The sequence below is a fragment of the Schistocerca cancellata genome, chromosome 4 (genome assembly GCF_023864275.1).
Source record: "Schistocerca cancellata isolate TAMUIC-IGC-003103 chromosome 4, iqSchCanc2.1, whole genome shotgun sequence".
Classification (NCBI taxonomy): Eukaryota; Metazoa; Arthropoda; class Insecta; order Orthoptera; family Acrididae; genus Schistocerca; species Schistocerca cancellata.
In genome coordinates, this window is record NC_064629.1 from 454,571,973 (window position 1) to 454,588,623 (window position 16,651).

The following is a 16,651-nucleotide window of genomic DNA, read 5'->3' on the forward strand; positions in this document are numbered from 1 at the left end:
ATATTAAGGGTGCCAATATTTAGGTTATTTTTTAGTCCAGTTGGTTTCTTCTTCTTGTACTGATGAGTAACATCAGGTCTCCCGCCATTTGCACCAGTACTTGAAGAAGCAGTGGGGTCAAATCCTGAGTGGTTCATTCCGAGGCTCGTCTGTGTTTTGAAAGCAATATATGAACACTTTCCTACTGGCTTGCTAGGCCTAACGCAAGGAAGGATTTTCTGTTGGGGTTGTCTCCCTTAGCCTTTGGAGTTTCTCCTCCACCACAAGGCAGTGGTTCCCTTCTCATTTAATCCCCAGAAAGGAGGGTTGCCTCATCTGCCAGCTACGCCGTTCCGAAGTCTTCCTTCTCCGCCGTCGCTGCCATTAAGGTCTTCACCAGTAACCCTGGGCATGGGTTCCGTGTTATACCCCACGGGATTGGGTCCCTGCCTGAACTCAGCCATCCTAGCACTCCGGCCTACTGAAGTGTAGGATGCCCACCCCCGTGACGTGGACGCGCCAGACAAGAATTACCCCAGTGGAGGAATAGGGAAGGGCACCCTACCTCCCTGGAGCCAGGTTAATGATTGTGTATGGTGCCACAATCAAAGGGCGAAATATTTTATTAACAACTGATATTGTAGTATCATCAACTCAGTTAAAATGCATAAATTTAATTACATCTGTTATCTACTGTCTTCCTATTCTTTAACGTATATAGCAGTGTCTTGTCTACGTCAGTTTGCCTATAGTGCTTTGTATTTTTGTTTTTTCTATCTTTGCTCAGAAGTGAATAGTAGTGATAAAACTGACATCACTACAGTATTTAAATCCCTTAGAAAAACTGAAATTCTTATTTTCGAATTACAGTTTTTAGGAAAACATTCACATTATAAAGAGAACTCCATTCAGAGTCAATTGTATAATGTCTAATGTGTCATCAATATGTATTTTGATGTAAATGTATTAATTGGGGGAGGGGGTTATTAATGAAATACTATATCGAGAGTTGAGAATCTGTATGTTACAGTGACATTGTATGACTTGAAACATCTGTATCCACTCTCACACCATACATGTCTTCCTGAGAAAGATGTCTGCATACAATTTTCACTTTGTCTCACACAGACAGACTAGGTCTCATTTGAGAACTTACCTACATTTTACCACGAATATTTATAGCTGGTTGCAAAGTTTTTCAGTCACCTTTATTAAATTGCAGCACTCAAGTACAAAATGATCCACAACAGATATAACGCCATTAAAATATCAACACACTTGTATTAGGAATAGTACAATCATTCCATTTAAAGCAATAGAACAGTTGAACTGTTGTGCTAAGTTGTAAATTGCAATAACTGAACAAAAAATGGTGTACGTTGCAGATTCAGAGCAGCTACAACAAGGATCTCTGATGCCCATTCAGAATGATGGACAGGAAGCTGAGGCTGTAGCAACAAAAAATCATGTGGTCAGTTAATGTGTATTAACTTACAGCAGAGTAATTACTAATAGTTTTAGCATGCGTTTGGCATAATATGTTTAATGTCATTAACAGAAAAATATGCATGATGAGTGTTTTAGTTCTGGTTGTATCCTTGTGCCTATGTTTACACTTAAAAGTATCTGATGCCCTATACTAATTGCATTTTACCCTCATATAAAATATTACCTCAGTTTGGATGGATCTAAAAGATGTTTTACAATGTTTGCAGATAATGAATAGCATTTCCCATCATTTGTCCTAATCATCAGTGGCTGTATCAGTACAAGTGAATCACAGAATAATTAAATGGATCACAGAATAATTAAATGCTTCCTCTATCTGTCCTCATAATACAGTTGCCCAAAATGGTCTCAGTGATCTCATCAAGTAACCCCCCAGCAGTTTTATCAGTATGGGGATTTCATTAATACAATGTGCTAGGTAGTTCTACTACCACCTGCCCTAAAAGTAGAGCTGTTAGACTCTTATTTTGGAAGCTTGATGTCTCTTGAACATAGGGAAGAGCACCCCTGTCCTGCAGACAGATGATGGTTCATAAATTGGTCTCCAGTGACTTATTCTCAATCATCTGCAAAACTTGGTGGCACCTAATTCTACGCGAATGGTGTATTGGCTTGTTTTCTTGTTCTGTCTGAAGAATCTGGTTGCAGTTCCAATGATGTGTTAGACTGGGAATGGGCATTTGACACAATTTTTCAAGTATTTTTGTTTGAGCTTTATGTTTTCCACTTCTGCAATGACAGACGTGCAATGTACCGTAATCATTAGAAGACCATTTTTCTATGATGGGTTGTGATGACTATCTGAATGAAGGTTTATGTAAAGATGAATTTTACAGTACTGAAGAATGCTAGATAGCAATAGAAACTAAATATATAAGTAATTTATTTAGGGCCTAAATGACATACATCCATTTAAAGTATTTTGTCAATGAAAACTTCTTCCCAAGAAGTCCTGGCAATAAATTACTCTCGAGTCAACTCTAAGCATTGCTAAGGAGGGAATTATAAGGAGAATCATAAATAAAATTACTGTCCAATGAATTAGAGCATGAAGCATTAGAAGTTCAAGTGTTGTTGGGAAATTCAGTGATCTGAAGGGAGAGATGTTATGCTGATATTAGATCCAGTAGAGTTTAGCCAATAGAAATCCAGGGCAATAGCAACAGGATTAATTAATGGCATAACAGGTGTTAGCATTGGTATGAACAGTAAGTTTGTAACAGAGTAGCCAAATAACTGTTTGTGCACTGAAATAAAGTCAATGCCAACACTCACTGTACAGCTATCTGTGCCTATGCCATATTTGATGACCAATTAAATGATTCTCTGTTTGATTTAAAATGTAATAATTCTGTAATGCATCTTAACATAAGTGGTCTATCAGTAGGAGTGATGAACAAATTGTATGAACTATAAGTATTTCTGGAGAACTCAAGATCTGTAAAAGATCTGGCTTAAAAGTGAAAATATAAACTTGATAAACTCACTTTCAGGTTACAATTTAGCAGTGAGTTTTCGTAGAAAAATGGTTTTGGAGGATTGTGCATTCTAGTAGAAGAACCACTAAGCTTTGAAGTCAGGCAGACTTTAATTGCTTGAATGAGGAACTATTATTTGAAAGCTGCGGCATTGAACTTTTGGAATACGACATATTAATTATTAGTATACATATATATATATTATATTTCTGACTATTCTGCTACATGTGCATTTTTAGACAAACTTGAAACCTTGTTGTATAGATTGCAGGTAGAAAAGTTATGTAAAAAGGTCATAATTTGAGCTGACTTCAACATAAACGTAAGAGCTGATGACAGGTTTGACATTTCTCTGAAGGACATGTTATCTACAAATGGCTTAACACCAAAACTTTAGGGAATACACTAGAATAACAGCATCTTCTGCAACATGTATAGATAATATAGTGAGCAGCATCAATTATGGTGTTTCAGAAAAGTTCATCGTAGAATTAGGTATATCTAACCATTCAGCCCTTTTTATCTCATTGCCAAATTTAGATAAAACTGTAACAATGAAACGAGTCAGGAACAACAGCCAACACAATGTGAATACATTTGTCTCAAGACTAAATGAAACATCCTGGTCTTTCAGCAATTGGTACTCAGTAAACACAAACTACAATGCTTTTGTATCAGAATTCATGAGTGTTTTCAATGAATGCTTCCCCTTCATAACAGCGCATGACAAAAACTGTAAAAAGACCTCTTGGATAACTGAAGGCAACAGGATCTCTAGTATTAGAAAGAGGATATTGCACATGCAAGCAAAGAACAGCCATGGTGCAAAGTTTGTCAGCTATGTAAACAAATACAGAAGAATATTTGGTAGAGTAGTTAAAAAGGCAAAACAAATGGCAAACAGTAAATACATATCAGATGACACAAATAAATCAAAAGCTGTGTGGCAAATTGTCAGGAGTGAAATAAGTTAGGAGACGAGGTACTGGCAGAAGTAAAGCTGTGAGTACTGGACGTGAGTCGTGCTCCAAACTATTGCTAGTAATCTCTTTTCTGTGGCTGTAAAATTAGTGCATGAGTATCTAAGCTAGGGCTGGTGAATGCCACAGCATTATTAGTACCTAACTGATGACCCAGCCACCTTGAAATAATTTGCAAGTGACTCCTTGATGTGATGCATCTGCAAAAAACTTGAAAGGTACATTCATTTTTGGATGTTTGAGTTTATGGGCTTCAACTAATGCTTGCTTAATATTATTGAAAGCCTCCAATGTTCCTTCATACCATTTCAAAACCACTCTCCGTTTTAATAAAGCCAGAAGTCTCAGACACTTCATTGAGTGTCCTTCTGTGAAACATGATTAGAATCTGTTTAACCCTAGAAATGAGTGTAACTGTTTCACATTTAAAGGTTCTGGACACTCCTTTATTGCTTTTGTCCTAACGGGGGTCAGATTGTATACCTTCAGCTCAATTATGTGTCCTAAAAATTTACATTCATGTGATTTAAATAGCTTAATAGTAATACCCTTTTTGTAGTGCTTACTTAGTACTAAGTAAATTACAATGTTCAATGCATGTTTTTGAAATTAATAGAGCATATTCATCATAAATTATCAGATCTTGCAATGACTCATTACCTAGGGCTTCATCGAGTGCTCTTATGAACACTGATACTGTAATATTTAAACCAAATGATAATACTTTAAACTGGTATGATATTACTTCAAACAGTGGGGACTCTTCATGTAGCCTCACCTGCCAACAGCCACAGTGAGATCCATTGAAGTGAAATGTTGTGTATTTTCAAACTTCAACTATAATTCCTGAATATAACTGGATGGTCATGTTCTGTTTCAATTTGTTTATTCAACACTTTCATATCTAAAACTAACAATGTACCTGCTGTTGCTCTTTACTTTACATGCATAATCACTAAGTACTCATGGTTTTTCTGAAAAAATAATCTTGATACTTGGACAGAATATGGAATAACTTTTGTTTCTATGCATCATTTAATGCTTTCAACTCCAGAGCTTTCTCTCTTATTTGTTCCATGTATTCCATATCATTATTTTTCAATTAATACCATATATACTGATAATTGTCAGAGGTGCACAAAATAAATTATTAAAAGTATTTAAATTCCAAATGCAAATACTTGGTTATTTAATCTATTTCAGATATGAGTACAAAATGGTTTTAAAGAAAAATATTTTAATACAGTACAAAATGCTAAGTATGTATTTTCAAAACACCTTTATTCAAGTAAAATAACTCTATTTAGTAAACAGTTTTCGTACTGTTTATTTCACTGATTCTAATACCTATAATTGCTAAAATATTTCATCTTGTTGTACTGCCTATGTGGCCTCATTATCATTCCACAAAGGAAAGTGGTCATTCAACAGGGGCAGAACTTGGTAAACAGGCATTATATCTAAGGAAACGGTTTCCTGCAGTTGGATATGTCTTCAAGGAATGTAAACTATTTTCATTATCTATAAAATATTGTAGTGTTTTCAGATCAATTTAGTGTTGACACTATCACTGACTACAGAATAATCAAACTCCTCAAAAAGCTAATAAGATTCAACCTTTTCTTTTTCTATCAGAATGTTGTAAGTTCTTCCCATCTTCTTCTTCATGTTTCAACATCTGTACTTCTGAAATAATCAGTTCTTTAATGTACTATCTGCTGTCCTTTGGTACCCATTTCATTTTGAAGGTAGAAGCTGCTTAGCATTCTTTGTATTCTCATTAGTTGTGGCAGAAGATATCCATAGTACATCAGTTCATCCCCTTCTGAACTTCTTGTGCCATGAGCAATAGATTTTGAACAGCTTGTGTATTCTTTAAGAAACTGTATTTAAGTGTCTTTAAAAACTACAAATCTAAAAACTACAAATCTAAGTTTTCTGAAAGTTTTATTTACAGTACAGAGAATTTTCCACTTGAAAATAGGTTTCACAAGCTTTAGGAGACCTTAAACACAGATTTCAAAATGCTTGACAGTTTGAGATGGCTGCTGCATAAGGTTTTCTTTGTGTGACTTACTTTTAGATCTGGCCTTATCCATATCTCATGATGATTTTAAGTGTAAAATTGGTGTGGCACAACTCTCGTGATTAGGCAGTTGTAATTCTTCAAAATATTCAGGTGGCTCTGGAAATTCACTCGGTGTTATATCATCATCACGTTCATCAACAACAACAACATTATCATGCCGAACATCAGTATTTTGATCTGAACATCATTCACTTGTTCCTGTGTCTAAATGTTTTCGATACAGTTTAAACGGTTTGAGCACATTTGATGCACTGTCGGTAATAATGTCCATGATTTCTGTCAGCTTTAAATCAAATTTAAAATGAATGTGCACAATCTGTTCAGCTACTTTGTTGTAACTGTACATTCTCTTAAGCCTCATGCAAGCCAGAGCTGTGCTTTTTCATGCAGATGTTTCACAATCAATTCAGTGAGTTGTTACACCCAGGGAGCGGCTCATGGATGATAACCAAATACCAGCAGTGGTGCATAAAAAATCAGTCTTTTTCAAAGCTCCTTTTGAATTCTCTATATATTTTGTGTATTGCTATGCAATTCTTTTATTACCTGTTTCTGAGCATGTAATTTGTGCTGGGACCTTCAATAAGAGCATTACAGGATTTATTTTCTGCAGTTAATGTAGGTGACAAGGTATACCCTAAGAAATTCACAAGCAACTTTTCATAATTATGTGACTTCTGTAAGATGTCAGGAAATGTTTTTTGTTTCATTATCTTTATTTTAGATGAAATTAGCCTCTCACCAGCATCACCAATGTACTTAAACTTCTTTGTATTTTCAGTTTTGATTTTCTCATCTTCCCTTAATAGGTCAGCATGTCATCTTCCTGCAAAAGTAAAATTAATAGTTTATTACCAGAAGCACAGAATGGTTGTAATTATTATTACCAGTAAGTAGGATCTTGTTTTATTATTGGGAACTTAATTATGAGATCCTACTAGAAAGCAAAACAAATTAGGTATCCCTTCTTGTGTACCTTTAAATGGTTCAAAAAAGTTAGCTGTAGCATTAAAACTTCCTATTAATGTTTTCTAACACTTTTTGGGAACTTCAGATTCATTTGTGTCATTTCAAGGGTCATTTTTTATGTCTTTGAAGAAGTGTTTTAATACGGTTCTTCTGAAACTTGTTATAATCCCTGAAAAAGTGTCTACAAATAAGATAACAAAATATCTTGAGTGTCTGATTTCAACAAGTAGTCTATGGATCAATAAAAACATCATTTGTCTTTTGTCTTGATTATTATGAATTCATAGTGAATATTTTTTATGTTTCCCTGGATAACATGGAATTTGATTGAATAACATTACTGGCTATAGCATAACTGTGAGAAAATTTAGATGATGCAGTTGGCCACCTTAAGACAGCCTTTCTACTAGTCAGAGGATATCAGTGGTGTTAAACTTCTTCTATGGAATCTAGAAGACATTAATGTGAGAAAATTCAGACGAGGCAGTTGGTCATCTTAGGAAAGTCTTTCTACTGCTTATAGCGAGGATTTAAATTGCTTTAAACTTCCTCTGGACAGTGCAGAATCTAGTTTAAAACTACTACTGGCTATGTTATTACTAAGAGAATTTAGATAAGGCAGTTGGCTACCTTAAGACAATCTTTCTATGGGGCAGATGGAGGCCTTTAAGGCTTCTCTGGGCAATGTGGAATTTTCTAATTAATATTTGTGAAATATTTGTGGTTAAGATATTACCAAAAGTAGGCAAAAACCAGTCTGAAGGTACATCCCTGCTCCACCCCTCTCACCCTGAAATGAGTGATCTTTTGAGTTAACAATGGTTGCAAGTTCCATAATGTTTCTGATTTTCATATATGTAGTGATCTTCTTCAGGTCAATACCAATTTCAGTGCCAAATTTTGTGGCAATCAGGTGATTGGTACAAGTGTTATCCATGGACAAATATACATACCCACATCATTTTAGCTCTATATATTATAAGATAAATCTACCATATAAAGCAATAACTACATAGGTATGTACGTTTGTCTGGGGTAAATGCCTAACAAGTCATCAGATTGCCACAAAATTTGGCACTGAAATTAGTATTGATCTGCAAAAGGTCACACCATCTATGAAGTCCAAAAAACCATGAGCCTTTTAACATTAACTCAAAAAAATCACTTATTTATTAATTTTGTGTGTGTGTGGGAGGGGGGGGGGGGGGGGGAAGAGGGTGTACCCTTGGACCAGTTTCTGCACTCTCTAAATAATATCTTACCTATGGATGTCAGTACATTCTTCCAAGTGCCTTATGAGAGATCAGGTATGCTTATGGTACATTATGAAGTCCCAAAGAGTATTTGTTAATCAGTAAAATTAAAATTTGACAAGGAAAAAAGTGTTTAAGTAAGTAAGGCTCCAATAGGCTCAGAAATTATTCATTTTTTTATGAAAGTGTTTCAGAAATAGTATATTTTCATAGATCCTCCCAAAATATGTGATTTTGCCTTAAGATTTAAATTTATAGATAAAATGTTTTGGACAGTCCTCTGTATTATATTTTGGGATATCACTTTCAGTACAGAATTTTGAAGGAATGTACAGTGAATTTGTCCAGGTTCTGTTTTCCATTTAATGAATTCATCTTAAATAAGATATTTTAATTTGGATACATTTCACTGTGATGCTTTTATGCAAGTTATTCTTTGCTTCAGATGCAATCACACAGTGACATCTCCCATACACAAAATATATTGCAGCATGTCTACTCTATAATGAACTTTAGTCACTGGGACTTGCTGGGAGATGGGAGAGGGCAAGATGACTTTCCTGGGATGATTTGTGGTGAGCGGAGCAGCAGCTCATGAACACTGAAAACTTAGTTTTACTGCTGACCATCTGGTATGGTAGAAATATCAAACAGAACAAGCACAAGTTTTAATGAAAGCACATTTCGAAGACACTAATTCAAATGTGGTACAATATGGCAGCAGCAGCAGCAACAACAACAACAACTACTACAACTGCAACACTCTCTCCTCACATATGATACTTTGTACCTTTACAAGAATTGGTTGCAGTGAGACATGACACGAAGTACAGCAAGTTCTATAGGATGGAACTCGGTGCTGGAATTGATTTATGGACTTGACAGGCAGTACTCAATTTACTGCTGGCCATGTTTTTTATTGTGTAATCTAACTATCTGCTGCACATGGAACCTGTTAATTGTGTGTCACAAATTATTTTTGTTTGTGAGTGTTTTGTGGGGGAGGGGAGTATCTGCAGACCAGGCAGCAGTGTGTGGTGGACTTTGGGGCAGCACATTGTGTAGTACTGACAATTTAATTTTCATACCTCATAGCTCATGTACTGTGCTTTGTACCAAACAATGTTGACCACAAGGACTGGCAGCAGTGAGAAAAGATGGTGAGGTACTGTGGCAACTTCTGAGGGAACTTCGGTACCTGAGCTCAAGGTAGATTATAGTTGCCACTCAAGGAGCAATCCCCTCAGGATGATAAGCTGCTGTGGGCAAAGGGACATGTGAAGAAGGATGTTTACTTATCTAGTGCCAACTTATGATAGCACAAGTGTTGTAGTAATCAACAGCTGTGGTAGTAAAAAGTGTTCATGATAGTGCTTCGTGGATCTTTTGTCTTCAAAACATGCGCTTATTTGTCATACAGACTCTAAAATTAAACTAAGACTGTTGTAACACAATACAATCAGTAGAAAAGAAGTTACTACAAAGTAATTTCACTATCATGAGATTTTTTACTTCAACATCACTTGAAAACACAAGACAATGGACAAGAAATGTTCTATATTGTGCTGACATGATGTGAAAAGAACTAGGGGCATGGGGATTTCTTGTCATGTATGAACATGCAATACCTGACAGTGCTATAATACTTTCAGGAAGTCTTACGGTACTTTACGAATTCCATGGAACTTAGGCTCCCGAGCAATGCTGGGTACTCCAGCTAGCGTAAGTTAAACATTTTGAATACAATTTCATACATTGTCAAACAAAGAATGATGATGGTGGAATTTCATTTCAGGTTGTATAACTAGTAATAACTGTATTATGATGTTTAACATGTTCATGTTTAGCTTAAAACAACTGAAATTTTGTTTTACTTCTATTAATTTATTTAAATCCAGCAAATAAAAAAACTGACCAGAATCACTTATGAAATGAAGAATCTTACATCCTGTATATTTCCAGCCTGACTGGGTACTGACATGTGTGTCATATTTCGTTGTTTCCACTTCTTTTTATTATGCCTTCACTGTTCAGCATTATTGACTCTGCATAAAATTAATTTGTTTTCTGTCGGGAAATCTGTTTAAGTGTTGATTGTTCTCCTGTGCCTGTTGGGAGCTATTGTCTTATGATATGAGTTCCCCTCTTTCCATATTTAACATAGTAAAACCTAAAAAAAGATAAACAATCACTTAATGTTGACCAACCTCCGTATGACATTTCTTTTCTAGCTTAGCAAGTAAGTCTCCCCACTAGTACTTTTCATAAATATGTTCCCTCCAGTGGGTTGTCTAAATACATCATCCTGCTCAGATGCCACTCTATGTATTTCTTGTAAGACCCAAAAGAATTGTTATTATATTTAGGGTCCTGTAGGTTCAAAGTTAGTTTCTTCTGTGCAATCAACCCATGGTTTGAATTCTTCAAAATGTGCAGTACCCCATTCAGCCACACACCCCACAGGGCAACTCAATGCAAAATATATCTTTTTGGAATCCTCCCCGGACTGAGGCAAGGCTCATGAGAATACTCATAAAAATATGTAGTGTGTACATCTCCATTTGGTTTAAATTTAGGGAACTGTTTTGTTAAATCCATGTAATTCCCTGATTGAAGCTCTAACACTTCATTCAGTATCTCAATGTTGTTCTGTCCTACTTGCTTCTCTACCCATGCCTTTGTTTTCTCTATTTCACCACACAGCATCTTCCTCCTAATGAGAGGTGTTTGTGAATGTAAAAATCTCGTTGATGATACCTCTGATCAACTATAGATTTTACTTTTCTCTCCAGTCTGATTTTCCACAACAACCTCTAAAGTCTCTAGCAATTTTTGAGTGTCTTTCATCTGGACATGTATGTTCTGGAATTGGTCATCATTGTTCTCACTCATTTGTTACAAAGTGCTGTTAAATTCTAGAACTGGTACCATACCTCATTGCTCACTAAATCACATTGTTTTTCACTTTTCTCTCCAGTCTCTCATTTGTACAAACAGGCAAAGGCTTTTGCCTTCTTCTGATTACTTATAAATAATTAGTCTTGAATTCGCTGTACCAATGCAGAAAATTTTTTTCAACATAATGTTGTTGACATCCATTGTCTGGGGCAACCAGCCTAACTTCTTAACAAAATCTTCATAAGCTTTCCAAATTTTGCTTATTTTGTTATTACTGCTCCACTGTTATTTGTGTCTGTCAGAGGGCTCCAAATGTGGTGCTGCAGTGGATGGATTCAAGGTTGTACTTTTCATATGTAGTATGTGAAACGGCATACACTGTCTTGTCTTATGTTCTGAATACTCATGATTTCCTTCAATAGTTCAGTCATTGTTTGCAGTAGTGGTACTCAGTTCTGGTGTACCATGCTTGTCATTCTTCTTCATCTGGCAGTTATGAATGTAGCTGTAAGAGAGACTGTTTTCCAAGTACCATCATCAAACCAAGAAATTCTCAGACATCAGTTTTACTTACATATTCTTCAACATCATAAACAATATTTCACATTAATATCTTGCAGAACATGAGATTAATATCACAACTGCCAGGGCATACAATGTTCTCTATGTGACTTATCATCATCCAACGTCCAGATCAACATGTTTTGATAGCTCTGCACAGAGAAGAAGTTGGTCATACATTGTGATCCATGGCACTACAACATGGGCGAAGTACATCTCTGGCCTGGCACCCGCACAGTGTAAGTGGCCCTACATCGGAGCAGGTGTTGATCTTTTAACACCTGTACTGGCACACAGACATACAGCAGTCCTGTATTATTATGTCTCTGCACAGAATTTCCATCATTTCCCACACAGTGAGCTGTCCAGTCTCTTTGCATAAGTTATGCATTAATAAATTTTCTGACATATTTTGTCAAACATCGTGAAGCTTTTGGAAACAAAATGACAATCTGTCATTGAGGAGGATTGATTAACACATTAAGCACATCTTGTTATTTTAGACATGATCATGTGATGTGATAACATTCATAACCAATTTCAGCCATATGTTGACCTTTTTCAAATTGTCTATGTCACAGTGCAGTAGTGAAGCTCCCAAAAAATCAGTTTGGTGAACAAAGTGTTAATGACATGTATTATTATACTCAATGTAAGAACCAAAGTGAGTGAACAGTTAACTAGAGAAGACTGTTACTTTTTTTTCTGACCTCCATTTTTCCAACATTTCCTGAGCACTTTGCAGCAAGCCTAATATGCCTGAAAACTTGATCATGTACTGTCAATCATAAGTGCACTTTCCTGTGTCAGTAATATGGACACACCACCCTGGCATGCAATAAACATTAAACTTATTGAAAATAATCAGCTCTTTCATTTTGTGTTCATGTATTCTTGGCATAAAGGAAAATTTAATTCAGAATGAGCATTCTGCAGTGCTGACTTTACCAGCAGAAGCTGCAACAAACAGTTGCTCATACAACTTCTCCTGTAGTAGTGGAGCTGCTGTGAAAACACTAATCTCCACCACACAACATCCACACCACACAGACGAATGCACTCCTCAAATTGGAGGTTTGTACCTAAAGGAAAATGAACCAAAGTTGAGCAATGTGTTGACAATGATGAAGTCATCATCGACTACATCAAGGGAGATGGAAGTTGAGAATGAACCAACATCACCCAAAGCAAACAGACAGTGCTAATCTCGTCTCTCTTCTTCTGTGGTGAATGTGGTAAATATAAAACTACTGATTTTGTCATTGAAATCTAAAATCCATCTGAAGGAATCAAAAAGACTTCCCAAGAAACCCCTTTCAATTGCAAGCTTAAATTAAATTAGATTAGATGTACTTTTTGTTCCAAATGATCCATTGTGAAGAAATCCTCTGGGATGTGGAACACAGGAAGCAAGAATACACAATAAATATTTACCAAAATAAAAACAGATATGCTAATGTACCTACCACAGATCCCATATGAAACTGTCCAAGGTAAAAAAAAAATACATTTAAAAAATATAAGTGCTATTATTAGCATCATACACATGCATCAATCTGTTCAGCTGAGAACTTGATCAATGAAATAGGTGTTGGCCACCAATAAATCCTTTAGAATCTTCTCAAACTAAACCTTATTATAAGTTAAACTTTTTATGGCTGCTGACCTGAAATTAAAAATGTGTATTACTGGGTAGTGGACATGTTTGTGAACCCAAGTAAGTGACTTCAAATCTTTGTGAAAGTTATTCTTATTTCTAGTATTGATTCCATTAACTGAGCTGTTGGTTTGAGAAAAAAAAATTTTTTAATAACAAATTTAATTAAGAAATAAATATATTGGGAGGCAGTTGTTAGTATCCCCAGATCCTTAAATATCCTTCTGCAGAACATTCTTGAGTTCACATCACAAATAATTGATATTGCACATTTTTTGGCTCAAAAAGCTTTATCTTGCCTCGATGAGTTGCCAGAGAAAATAATGCCATATGACATTACGGAATGAAAGTAAGCTATGTCTGACAACATTCTCATAGCAAATAGAGATTGTTTAGACACTTTAGCAGTTCTGTGGTATGCTTCCCGCAGTTAAACTTGTTATTGAGCTGTAATCCCCAGAATTTAGCTCTGCCAATTTCTTCTGTCTGCTTGCCATCATATTGAAGGCATACACTGCCAGAAAACCTTTTACAACTTCTGTTCTGCATATTGTACATTTTTTCAAGCTTCAGTGACAGAGAATTGGCTAGGAACCACTTGTTAATGTCCATGAAAGTTTCAGTGGCTGACCTTTCGATGGCTGCACTTGATTTACTATCTACTGCAATGTTTGTATCACCTGCAAACAAAACAAACTAATATGTAACCCTGGGGGACACGAGATATTGTTAGTTCCCAGCTAAATGATGCCTGGTAGCTTAATGCATGTCTCTTTTCTATTGAGACCCTTTGTTTTCCGTCAGAGATATAGGAGTTGAACCATTTTTTTAAGCATTTCCTGTTACACTGCAATATTCTTATTTGCTTAAAATGATATTGTGATCTTGTTGCGTTTGTCAGATCACAAAATATACCAATAGCCTGTGATTTACCATTTAATGAATTAAGTACACTCTCACTATATGTGTAGATAGTCTTTTCAATAACAGAACCCTTTAGAAATCTGAATTGTGACTTGGATAATATTTTATTTGTGGTCAGATAGTTAAAAAGACAACTATATATGAAGGGCTTATTTCAATAGTGGTATGGGTCCATTTTTGTTCATTCTGAGGTACTGAATCCTAAAGTTAAATGAGTGCTGAAAAATCTGCAGTTGAGACACCAGAAATATTCAAATATATATACTTCAGTATTTCTGGTATCTCAACTGCAGATTTTACATTTGACATTAGGACTCTGTATCTCAGAATGAACAAAAATCGATTTGTACCACTATTGAAATAAGCCCTTCATATTATCTTTTCTAAAATTTTTGATAATGTGGACAAAAGTGAAATGGAAGTGGGGTGGCATTTTTTTATCTCCTTTCTGATACAAACGTCAGTGTATTCAGCTTATTCAAAAGTTCAGCAACACTGCACACATCTGTTGCCTGTGTGTCATTTACTCTTAATGCTACATGCTCGTCTTCATCTCTGGTTCTATCAGCCTCTTCCTTCACTATATCGTATATGTCTTTATTTTGTTATCTGATTTTACTATCCTTTTCTGATAATGAATTTGCTTTGATATCCATATGACTAACTTCAGTATTTTGCACAGAACTATTTCTGACTCATAGGTATAGTTTCCTTTTTATCTTACAGGGTACCTTTATTCCTTCAGTAATCCGTGGCTTTTTTTATAGACGTTGGTCTAATATAGGTTAATTTTGGGGAGAAATGTTTTAAAATAGGTTAATGATATTATTAATAAAAGTGTTTTATTTTTCATTCATTCTATGAGCATTGAACACACTCACTCCAGTTCATATCTTTGAGGAGTTTCCTAAAGCAACCAATTTTTGGCTAACTGACTATCCACTTGAACTCAGATTTAGTCTATTTTATATCCTCATCAGTATTAACATTTATCAAAAGGATGTCATGGTATGCAAAGCTACTTATTTTGTCTTATAATACAATTTTGTTCATTAGACAGTTCTGTAAACATATTATCAATGGCTGTGTTTGAGTCCTTAGCTATTCCAGTTTGAAAGTTAACAATATGAATTTAGTTGAATGACAATGCTACTGATTGCAATAAGTTATTACTGGCAGAGTTTTCAAAAAAAATCTACATTAAAAACAGCAATAACCATTAATTCTTTATTTTTTGTTGTTAAATAGTCCAATAGGGCTTCAAAGTGATTTATTAACAGCTTAAATTATCTGCATTACCTCAGTAAATACTTACTATTATGAATGATTTGTTATAAAATTTTACTTCTGTTACACATGTTTCCATAAGCTGCTCTATGCAAAATTTGTGAATGTCTATGTTATTAAGTTTATGGCAGCTCCTCCATCCTCCATGTCTGCCCTACAAAAGTGAGATGCTAACCTAAACCTTGTAACACTTAACACAATGGTACCAGTGGCCACATGATGTTCAGAGAGGAAGGTTACATCAGCTAGGTTAGATGACTTTAATTCATCAATGCAGATAAATAGTTAATTAATTTTACATCTTAGCCCTTGAATATTTTGATGCACTAAAGACAGTCAGAATTTCACATTGACTGAGATAAAACTGGGTGGAAATAAAATTTCTGTTGAGTGGTGAAAATTTTTAATCAACAGCTGTGTTTGCTGATCCAATGTGCCAGAATTCTGCTGTTTAGTTTCTTTCTGAGTCTGAATGTTTGTTTCAATCCTGACCTCTCTTATGACTTGACTTGTTTCTGTCATACCTATACCAAATAAGGTGCTGCTCCAACATCTGTAACCACTGATATTTTACCACTCATGGCAGTGCCTCCCCCTCTTAAATTTCCTGGTATTAGACCAGCCAGTTTACGCTATCCTTTCCTGCTGGTGCCCATTTCACAGTGTCTTGAAATGGCATGCAGACGAAATCGGACTCCCAGTACAAGACCGATCTTGTGCTTGTATTTACAAGAAACACATATTGAAATCCAGAATGATCAATGACTCTGTATCAGAATGTAACTGATCAGAAACTTCTTGCCAGATTAAAACTGTGTTCCAGACAGGACTAAAACGGTGATTTTGCGTTTTTCAGGCAAGTGATCTACTGACTGAGCTAACCAAGCATTACTTATGACTTGTCCTCACAGCTTCATTGCCTCCTCTCCTACCATCAAAACTACATAGCTGTTCTCCAGTGTAATAGTATTTCATTACTGAAACAGGACAATTGGTCAGCTTGAGGAGGCCAGCTACTTTAATTTCTGTTCTCAAACTTGGGAATTGTTGTATCAGAGGTGATCAAA

The 16,651-nt window shown here is 35.6% G+C and overlaps 1 protein-coding gene across 1 annotated transcript in view; it reads left to right on the forward strand.

Moving 5' to 3' along the window:
* The first annotated feature begins 1,348 nt into the window (after nt 1-1,348).
* Nucleotides 1,349-16,651, forward strand: part of LOC126184251 (uncharacterized) — a 54,298-nt gene continuing 38,995 nt past the window's right edge. Inside the window, exon 1 of the mRNA XM_049926620.1 lies at nt 1,349-1,450. Within this exon, the coding sequence (XP_049782577.1) occupies nt 1,349-1,450 (102 nt within the window). The remainder of the gene's footprint in view (nt 1,451-16,651) is intronic.